Source organism: Salvelinus namaycush, chromosome 31, assembly GCF_016432855.1.
Source record: "Salvelinus namaycush isolate Seneca chromosome 31, SaNama_1.0, whole genome shotgun sequence".
In the NCBI taxonomy this organism is placed as follows: Eukaryota; Metazoa; Chordata; class Actinopteri; order Salmoniformes; family Salmonidae; genus Salvelinus; species Salvelinus namaycush.
Window position 1 is genome coordinate 10,662,361 of NC_052337.1, and position 17,051 is coordinate 10,679,411.

At 43.0% G+C, this 17,051-nt stretch overlaps 1 protein-coding gene across 2 annotated transcripts; it reads left to right on the forward strand.

The window, feature by feature from the left end:
* The first annotated feature begins 846 nt into the window (after positions 1-846).
* On the forward strand, positions 847-14,483 carry LOC120026090 (beta-hexosaminidase subunit beta-like). Of its 2 annotated transcripts, XM_038970892.1 has the most exons (14): positions 847-1,245; positions 1,741-1,892; positions 3,088-3,153; positions 5,172-5,218; positions 5,525-5,635; positions 5,793-5,894; positions 6,219-6,351; positions 6,595-6,775; positions 7,032-7,118; positions 7,305-7,377; positions 7,912-8,086; positions 12,090-12,180; positions 12,325-12,429; positions 14,072-14,483. In XM_038970892.1, exons 1-14 carry the CDS (start codon positions 983-985, stop codon positions 14,133-14,135), a joined length of 1,650 nt encoding a protein of 549 aa, XP_038826820.1. In that variant the 5' UTR covers positions 847-982; the 3' UTR covers positions 14,136-14,483. The 2 variants fall into 2 exon arrangements, with proteins under 2 accessions (XP_038826820.1, XP_038826821.1); XM_038970893.1 differs by lacking the exons at positions 847-1,245; positions 5,172-5,218 and having other exon boundaries at positions 1,860-1,892.
* The last annotated feature ends 2,568 nt before the right edge of the window (positions 14,484-17,051 follow it).

The following is a 17,051-nucleotide window of genomic DNA, read 5'->3' on the forward strand; positions in this document are numbered from 1 at the left end:
CAAATTACGTGGAATATACATTTTGCCTGCCAGGGTCTTTACACCTAAATGTGTTCATATTTGTAAAATATAATGGACCGACAGACACGGGACAGTACGTTTAGATGGATATAGGTCATTTTGGCATGCAACATTGGCAAAATTCCAAAAGTTTTACTGCCGAAACATATTGTCACAAATAATGAATCCACTTAAAAATTGTGAAATGGTGAGATATTGTTGAGATTGATGTGATACTGAATGAAAACTTCATTAGAGAGTCTGAAACAACTTTGTGAAACATGACTGTTTTTGTGACAACATCGCCACTTGCTGGAGAAAATTAAAGCTTGAGAAAAGGTTGATTCTAGAACGTTCAAAGAGCAAGGAGTCATATTATCAAGTCTTCTTACTCACTCACTGAACATCGAACATTCGTTTGGTCAATGTTCAGGCAGCCGGTGTAATATGTGACCATAGGTACTGGCTAGATTACCCCTCAACCTTATGTATTTTGTCCATATGCTTTTTTTAACCATGATCTATTTATGTGGCAATAAGACTTTAATCCATCCGGTGGGGATGAGAGCAAATGAACATAATCATGTTGTAATGTGTTTGTGGAGATATTCTAGACATTCATACTTGTAGTAGGTATTTACAATAAATAGCCTAGCTATCTTGAGGACATCTAACTCATAAATAATGTATTTATATTTCCTTTACATTATTTATGAGTTGAAAGTCCTCAGATAGCTAGATTGAAAGGTCATCTAGCCAGTCCCTATGGTCACATATTACACTGGCTGCTTGACCATTAACCAAACAAATGCTCGATTTTCAGTGATGTACTGTCTCATGGCTCAATATATAAATAAAGACATGTCTTATATGATTTGCTAGATTAGATTTCGTCCTATTTCCACATTGATTCAAGCCCCACCCGCTCGAGGCTAATGCAGTCTTGCCAGTTGTCAGCTGACTGGCAACACCATAGCACATCATGTTTGCGACGCTGAAGTTTGCAGCGTTGTTGCTCGCGGTTGTTGTCTGCTGGGCAACGCAAGATTATGACTATGATGACGCTGAAATAGACGAGGAGCCTACCCTGGGTGATTCTCCATATGGATCTCTTTGGCCGTTGCCTCAGAAAGTCCAAATATCCACGGTAGTATTCAAACTCAGCGGTGCTAGCTTCCATATATTCGACGCTAAAGAATCGTCTTCTGGTGCGAGCTGCAGACTTCTTCAAAATGCATATCGAAGGTAAGACGACTGAGTCATGTAAATAACAGGTATCAGCATGCTTTCATGATTTGTTTGTTTTGCGTTAGCTCCTTTTAAAGTGGCAATATGCGGTTGCTACATCAGTTGTTTTACTTTTAAATGAATGTACCCATTGACTCTTGAAGAATATAAATTAATTGCCTCATGAGTTTATGAATGAGGCGTTACATTTCTCCAGCCCCAACCCTAAACTGTTTACCCCAAAAGGTGTCGCTTATTGTTTAAACTGCAGATGTACCATTTGAATAACGTTTGCTTTAAATGCCTGTAGTCAATTTTAATTTAATTAGGCTTACAGATGTATCAATCTGAACGTTTTTCAAAAGTACGAGATAAATGAATGTATAAATACAAATGGCTTGTTGCTGAAGTGTATTATGGATAGACATTCTACTTACATTCCTTCTCTTCCTGGGGTTCTAGACCAATTGTCACACGAACATGACACACTGGTTTTGTTCCTCCTTCCTTCAGGTATGATGAGTACATCTTTACCAGTTCCAGAAAACAAGGGAAAAACAAGAGCAAAAAGGCATTGTCCTCTGACATGTCTGAATTACAGGTGTGGATCACATCAGCTGACTCCGAGTGTGACAGCTACCCCAGTGTGACATCTGATGAGTCATGTGAGTGCACAGGCATGGGGTTTGTCTTACGTTTCCATTTTAGTCATTTAGCAGACACTCTTATCCAGAGCCACTTACAATTTAGTGCATTTGTAACTGATGTGAAATGGCTAGTTATTTAGAGGGGTGTGCGCTAACCGCGTTTTAATCTGTGACATCACTCACTCTGAGACCTTGAAGTAGTTGTTCCCCTTGCTCAGCAAGGGCTGCGGCTTTTGTGGAGGGATGGGTAACGATGCTTCGTGGGAGGCAGTTGTCGACGTGTGCAGTGGGTCCCTGGTTCGAGCGCAGGTAGGGGCGAGGAGATGGACGGAAGCTATACTGTTACACATTCATCTTAAGGTAGCTAGGAGAGACAATTACATATCTCAGTCATAATATGTACATTTTAACACAATAAAACCGCTGTCAGCAAAGTCAGTGCTAGTAAGAAAAGACGGGTGCTGGTGTTGTAAAACAGGGTCCGTATGCACAAAGACTTTCAGAGTGTGCTAACACAGGATCTGATTTCTAAAGCATATGGTCAGGGGGGACCTAATCCCAGATCAGCCCTCCTGAGACTCTGTGACTATGGGCACATGTTTTCAAGTTTGGGACTGGAGCAGGATATATGCAAATGGAAGAGACTTCAGTCGTATAGTGGAGGGGCCTCCCCAGAGGGATCGGGGTCTCATCATCCCACACCAGTGCTTAGGGGAGTATTATCCTCTGGTGCGGTTTACGTCTGCCAGTATATTTTACGTCAGTAGTAGACCAAGAGGGAGACCCATTGGATGAGATGGTCAGAAGGGTGGGACCTCTGACCTTCTCATCCAATTGGTTTTGAGATGGAGTCGAGAAGAGCAGACGCAAGGAATCAAGAATCAATTGAGATTATCCCACAGAGGGATTACCTAGCTTGTCTTGGAGATAATGGATTTATTCTACGGTCAGATCTTTGTTGTGAAGGCCCTTAGCTACTGTTTCATGAATGCACACCAGTAGTACACATGCAAGTTTGGTCGTGGACGAGTTTCAAGGCCCCAAACTAATAGAGAAATGAACGTATTTACTTACACATCAAAGAAGAAACATTCACTTACCTAGATGGGTAACCATGACAAATGCATGTCTTTGAATCAATATGCATTATTGGATGTTAACACATTTTAAAACAAAACATAGGACTGACTGTGTTCTCTCTGCCTTTCCACAGACAAACTGTCAGTGGACTCTCCTGTTGCTGTGCTGAAAGCACCTAAGGTGTGGGGAGCTCTGAGAGGTAGGGGTCATGGCTTTTATTCTACACACTGTTTATATTCTGATGAAGAGGTTTGTTCCGTCACGACATCCTCTATTTTCATACTATAATAACCCTTTATTGTTCTGCATGCTTATAACATTTCACTTGTTTTCATAACCCATGTGCAACTTTTGTGGTTGCCTTTAGAGTTTCTTGTGTCTAGACCTTGAGAGCTACAGAAAGTACTAACTCCATAACCTGATCTTTGAGACTTATACTTTCTATAGTACTGTTGTCCTGAGAGGAAGCTTGCAAGTAAGCATTTCATTGTACTGTTTACAACACTACACTGTATCCTGTGCATATGGCTAACTTTGATTTGAGACATATCCAGGTTTGCAGCAGTGTGTTGTAAATGGGGATGTAACAATTCACGATACCCATTGGTCACAGATTAAAATGTTTAAGATACAAGTGCATGCCTCCCGGGTGGCGCAGTGGTTTAGGGCACTGCATCGCTGCGCCACCAGAGACTCTGGGTTCGCGCCCAGGCTCTGTCGCAGCCGGCCGTGACCGGGAGGTCCGTGGGGCGACGCACAATTGGCCTAGCGTCGTCCGGGTTAGGGAGGGTTTGGCCGGTAGAGATATCCTTGTCTCATCGCGCACCAGCGACTCCTGTGGCGGGCCGGGTGCAGTGCGCGCTAACAAAGGGAGCCGGGTGCACGGTGTTTCCTCCGACACATTGGCTTCCGTTGGAGGCGCGCTGTGTTAAGATGCAGTGCGGCTTGGTTGGGTTGTGTTTCGGAGGACGCATGGCTTTTGACCTTCGTCTCTCCCGAGCCCGTACGGGAGTTGTAGCGATGAGACAAGATAGTAATTACTAGCAATTGGATACCACGAGAAAAGGGGGTAAAATAAAAAAAATAGAAATAAATAAATAAATAAAAAATATACAAGTGCATTGGTCCGCGGACCCCAAACTGACCGAAATGTAGCATGCATCGGTCAGAAAATCTATTCAAACGTTCTGAATCAGCAGTTCAATTTGTTGTTCATATTTTGCTCATATTACGTTCTTCATACCTTCCGAAAAGACCATCTATTGTGACAACTGAAGTCCTATCCTTCAGTGTCAAACTGCATGTAACTATTTTGTTGTTGATCTACAAGTCATTTTGAATGCAGAACAACTCAAGGCGATATCAGAAGCCTAGTCAAACTGCGCACTGTGCGGCAGGTAGCCTAGCGGTTAAGAGGTTGGGCCAGTAACCGAAAGCTTGCTGGTTCGATTCCCAGAGATGATTAGGTGACATCTGTTGATGTGCCCTTGAGCAAGGCACTTAACCATAATTGCTCCTGTAAGTCGCTCTGGATAAGAGCGTCTACAATAGTGTTGGTAGTTTTGCTTTAAACAATCAGACTATTTGGTCGTTTTTTGATATACAGGGTAAAGTTCATAACGAGGACAGCAATCACTTTTGCGAGGAGAACTGTGTGGCAGAAGCGAGAGAAGAGAAGATCACTCTGTTAACTTCCAAACGATCAAACCCATTTGATTTTGACATGTGGTGGGGTGAAATCCAAAGTTGTGCTATGTATTGGCTTTGTCATAGCTAATTTCTAAACGATAAATATTGATACTAGCTCAAACATTTAATCTGCAAAAATGACAAGTGTGTGTGATTGTGGTTTCATAACCAAAGTGGGGGGACCAAAAACAGGCTACAGTGCACCCCCCTAATTTGATAGTGGTAATGAGATGGTAGATGCCTAGTCTCCCTTATGGCTCAACTCAGGAGCCTACATAGTACATGCACTATAGACATACATCATTTACACACACACACCACATATCAAACCGACTCTCACGAATCGTTTCAAACTAAACTAAAACGTATCTTTCCTATATGGTATCGGAGCCCAAACATCTAGGTACGTATCGAATCCTCTTGAAATGGTAAGGTGCACATCCCTAGTTGTAAAGCATGTCTTTGCAATCGTTGCGATTGTGACTCTGTTGATTAACCATTGTCTGTGTCTCGTTTCCTAATTGCTAGGTCTGGAGACTTTTAGCCAGTTGGTGTATAAGGATGAATATGGAGCAGTAAGTTTGCGTTAGTGCCATGTGAATAGTTTGCTACATTCAACCAGGAGGCCTCACCCATGTCTGAACACCAGTCGTATGATTGCGGAAGTAAACTACCTCACCGGTTTTCATTTGTTATTATTCTAAGTGTTTTGTATTGCATCAACACATTTGGACATTCAGTTGCCCTCAATTTAGCAAGCTATTTTCAATCCAACATTGTGGTTTTGGCCTCAGTGACTCAGTATTCATTATATGTAAATAGTTTAAATTGTACCAATATTTCAATAATACTTTCATTTTAAAATTGTTTTATTTTCACAGAAAAGCATCAATAGGACAGACATTCACGACTTCCCACGGTTTGCACATCGAGGCCTCTTATTGGACACCTCTCGTCACTTCCTGCCCATCAAAGTCATTTTAGCCAATCTGGTGAGAGGACGATACATGGATCCTGATTTCAGTTCACTTCGTTATGGTTAAATGTTTGCGTTGGCCGTATGATCAAATCATTTTCAATTTCTAATAATGGCATAACATAACGTCATACTCATAACAAACATCATGTTCTCCCCCAATCCATACACAGGAAGCCATGGCGTGGAACAAATTCAATGTGTTCCACTGGCACATAGTAGATGACCCCTCCTTCCCTTACCTGAGCCGTACCTTCCCCCAGCTGAGTCAACATGTGAGTGGATGGGCGTTGTTATTGATATCCTGGTCCCATTTCAGCTGCTATGCTTTCAGTTTTCACACACCTGAAAGGACTAGATGGGTGAAGGGGATATGGCGAAAGTGAATTGTGAAAAGAATATGGTCGGTGCTTCACAAGGCCTATTGGAGGGCTAGGTAGAGCCGTCATATTGCTAACACATCTGTAATCATAGATGTAGGGATATATAACCAGTCTAAACTTCATTGTGTTCATGAAGTACAGGATGTGCATAAATGATGCATGTTTCATATAAATGTAAAATGTGTGTAGATAACTTTTTCTATCCTGTGACTGCAGGGAGCATACCACCCGTACACACATGTGTACACGCCTTCTGATGTGAAGATGATCATCGAGTTTGCTCGCCTAAGGGGCATTCGGGTTGTCCCCGAGTTTGACACCCCTGGGCACACTCAGTCATGGGGCAAAGGTGAATGTGGGGTCATTCAGATGAACATTTTCTGGCTGTATCGAGGGGTTCATTTCTAGGGGGTCAGGGTTGTCTTTTGTCCTTTAGACATGCACATTTTCATAATCTTTTTGTAAGAATTTAACTGAAATATGCAGCTACCTGATATTGTATTGGTTTTATCTGCACCAAATGACGACTCTTTCCTCTCGAATGCACCCTTCTCACTCATGCTTCCCTCCCCCTCATGCTCACCCCTTCCAGGGCAGAAGGACCTGCTGACCCCCTGTTACTCTGGAGCCAGCCCCTCTGGTTCTTTCGGACCGGTCAACCCCATGCTCAACACCACCTATGACTTTATGAGAATGTTCTTCAAGGAAGTCAGCACAGTGTTCCCTGATGCCTACGTCCATTTGGGAGGAGACGAGGTCGACTTCAGCTGCTGGTGAGACAGGGACATTTAACATGCATTTTCCAATGGGAGTTACAGTTAACATATTCAGCACCCACTTAACCACAGACTCCTCATCCACTACAAATGTATGACCACACTAATTGTCAATAGCCAACAGCCATGTGACACTGGCTTGTTTGACACTCAATGGAAATGAAATCACAGAAACCGTACTGTAGGCCATGTCTTGGCCAACATCAAGCACATCAATAAAAACACTTCTACTTTCTGCCTCTGTGATCCACAGGAAGTCCAACCCTGACATCCAGAAGTTCATGGAGCAGCAAGGCTTTGGGACGGACTACAGCAAGCTGGAGTCTTTCTACATCCAGAGGTGTGGCTTCATTCAGACCTCTGGATGGCCTTAAAGTGAAACAAATTACGTTGATCAGTCATTCGGCCAACCTGAGAAACCGTAACTTATCCATATATTCTCAATGATTTCCTCTCCTTGATTTCCACTCTTTTCTGAAGCTTAATTATTCACATTATCATGGGGTTATTTTCTGTTACATGATAGGCTCTTGGATATCGTCACCACTATCAACAAGGGCTACATGATCTGGCAGGAGGTCTTTGACAACGGTGTTAAGGTAGCAGAACAACAGCAGTTATCAGCACTGGCAGAGTGAAAAGCAGCCACTCTAATGTCTAGAATTCAAAGGGTCATTTTCTGAATTAGTTATTTTCCTTTCTATAAATTCAAATTCGGATATTTCTTTAATCAAAATATCTTCAGTTACCCTACTCACTTCTTGCCTGGTGTTTACATAGTAGTACATTTAGCTTCTATAGTTTCCCCCTGTTAGTATTAGCTTTTCCTTTCCAACTCTATCAGATAACCAACAGAACTTGGTTCACACACATAAGTCTATCTGTGTCTGTTTGAGCTTGCCTGGATTAATAGACCAATAGAAATGTCCCAAAACTGAAAATACCACCCATCTGGCCCTCCCGGCAGAGAAGGGATTCGAGGAAGCTTAATCAAATTCCCATCAGACTCAAGCAAACGCTCAATGTATTTGAATCGATCGGCCATTTGAAACCCAAGTCTGACGACCACATCCACAAATAATACACAGACAAACATGTTTTCTGAGTCTAACAAATCAGTGTAATACTTGCAGTTGAAGTCGGACACGGTAGTGCATGTGTGGATGGGGAACAAGGTGGAGGAGGAGCTTCAGAAGGTGACGGAGGCAGGCTTCACCACCATCCTCTCCGCCCCCTGGTACCTAGACTACATTAGCTATGGACAGGACTGGCAGAAGTACTACAGAGCCGAGCCGCTCAGCTTCAAGGGTCAGTTGGCTTCATCAGATGGTGTTTTTATACTCTCAACGTGTGTAAAATATATGGAAATTGCCCTGTGTTTTGGCCTAACACGCCAAGGCTGAAAATGCCAAAATAGTGATTCAAAACTAAGACCTCACTCAACAGGTTTGCGCTTTAATATTGCACAGCTGTATCGAAATCTCTGCTCTCTGGAAGGAAGTTGTGTTGTAGGGAGATGGTGACTGTTGGAAGGTGGGTTTGGCTCTATGTTGTGCCATTAGCTCTTGCTGGTTTTGAGAGCAGCCTATTCAGTTAAAAAAGTGTCTATTACAAATGTTTCTCCATCCTGGTCTTGGGGTCCCGAAGGGGTATTTTGGTTTTTGCCTTACCACTAAAAACCTTATTCATATCATCAAAGCTTGATGATGAGTTGATCATTTGAATCAGCTGTGTAATTTTAGGGCAAAAAGTTAAAATACCCCTTTGGGTCCCCAGGACCATTATTGAGAAACACTGTATTACAATGTTGACAGGTGGCCTGAAGTATACATCTTCATGGCTTGTTGCAGTGTATTACTTTCCAAATACTATCCCTGACAATTCCTACATTGTCAGTTATTTTCCTTTCTATAAATGTTCACTTGGCATTCAGGATGCGTTGTTTTTCAGCTGTACAATGCTTCTCTTAAATCAGCGTTACATTCAAGACCAGTAACACTGTAACATGTTAAACATTATGAGCAAGAAGTTGACATGCAATGCATTCAGAAAGTATTCAGAACCCTTCCCTTTTTCCACATTGTGTTACGTTACAGCCTTATTCTAAAATTGATTAAATAAATAAAAAATTCTCATCAATCTACATACAATACCCCATACTGACAAAGCGAAAACAGGTTTTTAGACATTTTTGTAAATGTATAAAAATATATATCTCGAAATTGGGCTCTGGTGCATCCTGTTTCCATTATTCATCCTTGATGTTTCTACAAGTTGATTGGACATGATTTGGAAAGGCACACATCTTTCTATATAAGGTCCCACCAAGCCATAAGGTCAAATTAATTGTCCGTAGATTTATGAGATAGGATTGTGTTGAGGCACAGATCTGGGGAAGGGTGGCAAAAAAATTCTGCAGCATTGAAGGTCGCGAAGAACACCGTGGCCTCCATTTTTAAATGGTAGAAGTTTGGAACCACCAATACTCTTCCTAGAGCTGGCCCCTTGGCCAAACTAAGCAATCAGGGGAGAAGAGCCTTTGTCAGGGAGGTGACCAAGAACCCAATGGCCATTCTGACAGAGCTCCATTGTTCATCTATGGAGATGGGAGAACCTTCCAGAAGGACAACCATCTCTGCAGCACTCGACCAATTAGATCATCATGGTAGAGTGGCCAGACGGAAGGCACTCCTCAGTAAAAGGCACATGACAGCCCGCTTGGAGTTTGCCGAAAGGCACCTAAAGTTTCTCATAGTCTGAGAGTCCAAGATTCTCTGCTCTGATGAAACCAAGATTGAACTCTTTAGGCCTGAATGCCAAGCGTCACATCTGGAAGAAACCTGACACCATCACTACGGTGAAGCATGGTGGTGGCACCATCAAGCTTTGGGGATGTTTTTCAGCGGCAGGGAATTGGAGACTCAGGCTCGAGGGAAAGATGAACGAAACAAAGTACAGATCCTTGATGAAAACCTGGTCCAGAGCGCTCAGAACCTCTGGGTCGAAGGTTCAATTTCCAACAGGACAACGACCCTAAGCACACAGCCAAAACAACACAGGAGTGGTTACGGGACAAGTCTCTGAATGTCCTTGAGTGGCCCAGCCAGAGCCCAGACTTTAACCCGATCAAACATCTCTGGAGAGACCTGAAAATATCTGTACAGCGACGCTCCCGATCCAACCTGACAGAGCTTGAGAGGAATCTGCAGAGAAGAATGGAAGAAACTCCCCAAATACAGGTGTGCCAAGCTTGTAGCGTCATACCCAAGAAGTCTCGGTTGTAATCGCTGCCAAAGGTGCTTCAACAAAGTACTGGGTAAAGAGTCTGAATACTTATGTTAATTAATGCAAAAATTGCTTAAAACCTGCTTTTGCTTTGCATTATGTGGTATTGTGTGTAGTTTGAGGGGGGGGGGGACTATTTGATCTATTTTAGAATAAGGCTGTAACAAAATTTGGGGGAAATCAAAGCGTCTGAATACTTTCCGAATGCACTGTAAAACCTTGCAAATGCAGGCAGCTTTGGACTTTGCTCCATCTGTATTGTGATGTCTACCCTCGAAGAGAGACGAATGCCAATGCACTGATGAAAACCACCCCACCGGAAGCATCTGACAAGAGGACCGCTCCTTCTATTGGTCACTGCTCTGTTGTTTTGCATCTTGAATGTACCATGATGTAAGCTTATCCACGAGAGCGCTGCTGTGGCATTTTTGTTTTTCTATTTCATGGTTTTCTCCAAAAAATACCACTCTACCCTAATTAGTACTAATAATTCCCCTAATTGCTAAGGCTATTTCTCAATCACATGTTGCATGTGTATCTGTGTGTGTCTACTGTATGTAGCTGAAGGCAGACTCACTAATCCACATGTGGAAAGGCAACCAGCAGCAGTACAAGGCTGAGATGACGAGGGTCACAGCATCAGGCTACCAGACCCTGCTCTCCACACCCTGGTACCTCAACCGCATCTCCTACGGCCAAGACTGGCAGGCCACTTACAAGGCCGACCCACAGAACTTCAATGGTGTGTGTCCTATATGGCTGTGTTTACACAGGCAGATAAATTCTGATATTGTTCTCCACTAATTTAAAAAAAAAAAAACAGGAAAAAACAATCAGAATTAGGCTGTGTTTACACAGGCAGCCCATCTAGATGCTTTGGACAGAGGCTTTATTTCTTGGAAAGTACTATTCCTTGGCTCTTACTTGTCTTTTCTGTGTTGGTACAATGTCCAACTTATTTGGTGCTTGTTCATTTTAAGGTTCCTTAGTTTGTCGTTTTGCACACTGGCCACAACACTCATCACAAACCCAGTGGTGTAAAGTACTTAAGTAAAAATACTTTAAAGTACTTCTTAAGTCTCTTTTTTTTGTTGGTATCTGTACTTAAATATAAATAGTATTACCAACTTTTACTCAACTACATCCCTAAAGAAGGATAATGTACATTTTACTCCATACATTTTCCCTGACACCCAAAAGTACTTGTTACATTTTGAATGCTTAGCAGGACAGGAAAAGGGTCCAATTCACGCACTTATCAAGAGAACATCCCTGGTCATCGCTACTGTCTCTGATCTGGTCGGACTCACTAAACACGTGTCGTTTGTAAATTATGTGTTAGCCAGGGGCACACTATCGGTAAATGAAAAAACAAGAAAATCGTGCTGCCTAGTTAGCTTAATATAATGAATTTGAAATTATTTATACTTCTACTTTTGATACATTTGATCAATTCCATGTACTTTTGATACTTAAGTATATTTAAAACCAAATAGTTTTAGACTTTTACTCAAGTCGTATTTTACTGGATGACTTTCACTTTTACTTGAGACATTTTCTATTAAGGTATCTTTACTTCTCAAATATGACAATTGGGTACTTTTTCCACCACTGACAATACCTCACTCAATATTAACAGTAGGGCAGCAAAGACCAATACAGTGATTGACTTGCTTTATGGTTTGTGATTAAAGAAAGACGTTGCCTGGCCCTGCTGTTCTAGAGTGCTAGTGGATTCATGTGACACAGTTCTGAGGTCACCCACTTTCTGAGTCTGAATAGGGAAAACCCCCTCCGTGCCAAAAGCCATCTGCTTTTTTTTCTAATGAGCCGATGGTCACACGGTTTGGATTTCTGTGCAACTAAGTGCAAACCTGTTGACTGAAGTAGCAGAAAAATGTCCCTCCAAAAACTGTGTTCACATGGTAAGATTAAATACAGAAATTGGCATACATAAATGTTTACATATATGATGTTTATGTGAATGTGATTACCCCCTGACCACTAAATTACCCTTTGAACCCAGGCACAGATGCCCAGAAAAAGCTGGTGATTGGAGGAGAGGCATGTCTGTGGGGAGAATATGTGGATGCTACCAACCTGACCCCTAGACTCTGGTACACCAGGCAACGCCACATCAATAATAATAATAATGAAACATCCTTTCTCTCATCTATCTCACACATATGTTCAGCAATGTTATAGCCTACAGATTATTACTAAGAAGTCTGTTGGTCCCATAATGTGTTTCCTATGCTCAGGCCCCGTGCCAGTGCTGTGGGGGAGCGGTTGTGGAGTGACGGGGATGTGAGGGACCTAAATGATGCCTACAGTCGTCTAGCCAAGCACCGCTGCCGCATGGTCCAGTAAGTCGTGCCCATAGAGATACATAAACTCAGCAAAAAAATAAACGTCCTCACTGTCAACTGCGTTTATGTTCAGCAAACTTAACGTGTAAATATTTGTATGAACATAACAAGATTCAACAACTGAGACATAAACTGATCAAGTTCCACAGAGATGTGACTAACAGAAATGGAATAATGTGTCCCTGAACAAAGGGGGGATCAAAAGTAAGTCAGTATCTGGTGTGGCCACCAGCTGCATTTAAGTACAGCAGTGCATCTCCTCATGGACTGCACCAGATTTGCCACCTCTTGCTGTGAGATGTTACCCCACTCTTCCACCAAGGCACCTGCAAGTTCCCAGACATTTCTGGGGGGAATGGCCCTAGCCCTAGATCCAACAGGTCCCAGACGTGCTCAATGGGATTGAGATCCGGGCTCTTTGCTGGCCATGGCAAAACACTGACATTCCTGTCTTGCAGGAAATCACGCACAGAATGAACAGTTTGGCTGGTGGAATTGTCATGCTGGAGGGTCATGTCAGGATGAGCCTGCAGGAAGGGTACCACATGAGGGAGGAGGATATCTTCCCTGTAACGCCCAGCATTGAGATTGCCTGCAATGACAACAAGCTCAGTCTGATGATGCTGTGACACACCGCCTCAGACCATGACGGACCCTCCACCTCCAAATCGATCCCGCACCAGAGTGCAGGCCTCGGTGTAACGCTCATTCCTTCGACGATAAACGCGAATCCGACATCACCCCTGGTGAGACAAAACCGCGACTCGTCAGTGAAGAGCACTTTTTGCCAGTCCTGTCTGGTCCAGCGACAGTGGGTTTGTGCCCTTAGGCGACGTTGTTGCCGGTGATGTCTGGTGAGGACCTGCCTTACAACAGGCCTACAAGCCCTCAGTCCAGCCTCTCTCAGCCTATTGCGGACAGTCTGAGCACTGATGGAGGAATTGTGCGTTCCTGGTGTAACTCGGGTAGTTGTTGTTGCAATCCTGTACCTATCCTGCAGGTGTGATGTTTCGGATGTACCGGTCCTGTGCAGGTGTCGTTACACGTGGTTTGCCACTGCGAGGACAATCAGCTGTCCATCCAGTCTCCCTGTAGCTCTGTCTTAGACGTCTCACAGTACGGACATTGCAATTTATTGCCCTGGCCACGTCTGCAGTCCTCATGCCTCCTTGCAGCATGCCTAAGGCACGTTCACACAGATGAGCAGGGACCCTGGGCATCTTTCTTTTGGTGTTTTTCAGAGTCAGTAGAAAGGCCTCTTTAGTGTCCTAAGTTTTCATAACTGTTACCTTAATTGCCTACCGTCTGTAAGCTGTTAGGGTCTTAACGACCATTCCACAGGTGCATGTTCATGAATTGTCTATTGAACAAGCATAGGAAACAGTGTTTTAAACCCTTTACAATGAAGATCTGTGAAGTTAATTCGTAAAAATCCAAATATATTTGAAAGACAGGGTCCTGAGAAAGGGACGTTTCTTTTTTTGCTGAGTTTACATCTCTGTATTACTGTTCTATTTAATTCCATGGTGACCCCCCAGTTGTAGTAAAAAGAATGATCAACTCTTGACGGTAGTATACAATGTGGTAACTGTCTCTTCCTGTCCTCTCTCTTGACTGGTAACTCTCTCTCCCTCCCCAGACGTGGTATCCCAGCTGAGCCTCTCTTTACAGGTTACTGTGCACATGAGTACAAAGAGGTATGAAATGTGAAGACCACTGTGATCGACTTCATTGATGCACTGATACGAGCCAAAATGGATTTTTTTAAACAATGTTTTCCAGAACAATCCTCATTCCATGTAATGTCACATTGATCTTGTTTTTAGAAAACCATTTATTTTTATATGAATGTATGATTCAAATGATTAATAATTACATTTTAGTCAATTAGCAGATGCTCTTACAGTGACTTGCAGTAGTTAGTGCATACATTTTCATTTTTTTTTTTATACTGGTCCCCCGTGGGATTCAAACTCTGAAATTGCAAGCTCCATGCTCTACCAACTGAGCCACATGGGACTTAATCATAATAATAAACCTTTGCAAGGTCAGTTGTCTGTGTACAGTGCTGTGGACACCTGAAGTGTGATAGTTTTATATACTCATGGAAATGACACATTTCATCACAAGATCATCTTTCATACAATGTCTATACATTTTACTACAATATGTTCAGCAGCACTACTATATGCCCTCATACACGGACTACCATGTTCTTGATTAATCTGTTTGCACAGCAAACACCCTTACAAGAGTATTGACAGTGGCTTTCCTGGCTTACATTTACATTCAAACATCATGTATATTCCACAGAAACATACTATAACAACTGAATTGTGCTCTTGTTCGGTACAAGAGTCCATTAGTCCAATCCTAGTCTCTTGTGACATGCCCATGCCACATGCTTGAACTGGATGCTGAGATTTGTCAAACCATAACTGTTCAGTTTCGAAGTGCAACAATCTCAAATCCTCTAGCCATTTCTTGTAGTTTAGGAACAGGAGGTGACGTCATCAGGCGAGGCCAGCCATCTTGTTGAGCAGGGTGTTCTGGTGCTGGAGGTTCATGGCCTCGTAGCTGTCCAGCTGGAAGGAGAAGGTGGCGTTGTCAGAGTTCGCAGGGCGGTAGAGTAGCCCTGAAACCGAGGAGGAGGAAAGATTCGATTCATTACGACCTGGGACATATTTATTAGCTCACACTGTAGAAAAAAGTGAATATGACCCTGGTAAAAGGTGCTAAACATGGACTTAGACATCGCGTCATTGTATCTGTCCCATTCTGGCGTCTGTGAGAACATGGGCGGCGCCATGGAGACCGTCTCCATTTTGTAGTCCAAATTCTGTGAGTTGGCAAACAAACTGAAAGGGTGCACACTGCCACCTAGTTTGTTTGAACGGGTATAAGGTCAAGGTTGGCGATTTACTGCTACTTGCAGTTATGGAATGTTTACTCACGGGTATACATTATTGGCTGATCCCTCCTGGTGATCTGGATGGAATTATGTGATCCTTCCTTAGGAAGTCCCATAGGAAGTCCCACCCAGTTGACTACTTCAAAATAGTGAAATTCCTCAATGGCGCTGCCCATGCTATAACAGGCTTTTGGGCACTAGAATCCTATCTTTCTCTATGGTGCTAACTGATGAGTCTACTATTTGTCTCTGATACAGTTATATTATGATCTGCATTTAGAATAGTGATGAAAGGGATTTGTCATTCGCTGGCAACAAGACCCACTGGAGATGAGCAAGACAAACAGCAAAACGAATAGTACAATTCACAATGCCCTTAAGTGTCTCCAATAATGACATGATTCATTTCAGAAATTGCTATTTACTTTCATTGTGGATTGGTATAAGTAGAAGATGGTCTGTCACTATGTGAGGTTTCATTTACATTTTAGTCATTTAGCAGACGCTCTAATCCAGAGCGATTTACAGGAGAAGTTAGTGTTAAGTGCCTTGCTCAAGGGCACATCTACTGATTTTTCACCTAGTCAGCTCAGGGATTCAAACCAGCGACCTTTCGGTTACTGGCCCAACACGCTTAACCACTAGGCTACCTGCCGCCCCGGCGATATTAAAGTACCTCTTCTCAGCCTGGGTGTTGTCATGGCAACTCTGGATGTCCCGGCTAGCCCCTCATTTCTGAGCCAGGTCACCCAGCATCATCCCCCCCCCCCCCCCCAGAGCCTACAGAGAGAGACAAACAACACTTACTACTGTAGTATTACTAATGGGGACACTGTTACTACTGTAGTATTGCAATTAGGGTCACTTTTATTACCGTAGTACTACTATCACCAACGAACCCACTACTGTATTGCTAATAATGTCTTCTTCTATGAACACTGTATTTCTGTGGACACTCACAAATCCATGACGAGACTACGGTACAGTACATAGGCAGAGATCTCATTGTGTACACAGCACTATCAAACGGTGTCCCTATGCAGTTTCTGAAGATAAGCACAAATTCATAACATTGTACAAATTGGATTCGTAACATATATGAAACCATCACTCTTCCTCTCCCCCTTCCTCTCCCCCTCTGTGTCAGACCTGTGAAGGAGAACAATTTAAATACCAACTGTAGAATCTCTGGGTGGTTCAGCTCATAGCTTTTACACAGCTTTGTGCTGTACTCAGAAGAGGGCTGGCACCCCTCAGTCTGGTTCCTCTCTAGGTTTCTTCCTAGGTTCTGGCCTTTCTAGGAAGTTTTTCCTAGCCACCGTGCTTCTGCATTGCTTGCTGTTTGGGGTTTTAGGCTGGGTTTCTGTACAGCACTTTGTGACATCAGCTGATGTAAGAAGGGCTTTATAAATACATTTGATTGATACTCTTATTTGTAAAGTGATGTTAGCTATCAGTAGGCGTATCTTCCTACATCCACACTAGATCAGGGGTTCCCAAACGTTTTGCTTAGTGATCTACTAATTGAGGTTTCGTTGAGTTGGGATGATGATGTCATTTCCATTACCTGTTCTATCAGAGCTTCCCTGGCCTCCTGTAGAAGTTCCTGGTCATCTAATTGGCTGAGGGGTTTGATTTCAAACAAATGGCCATCCTCTGCTCTGGTTGGTAATCAAGTCGACCAATCCTGTGAAGCTCTTCCCGCTGC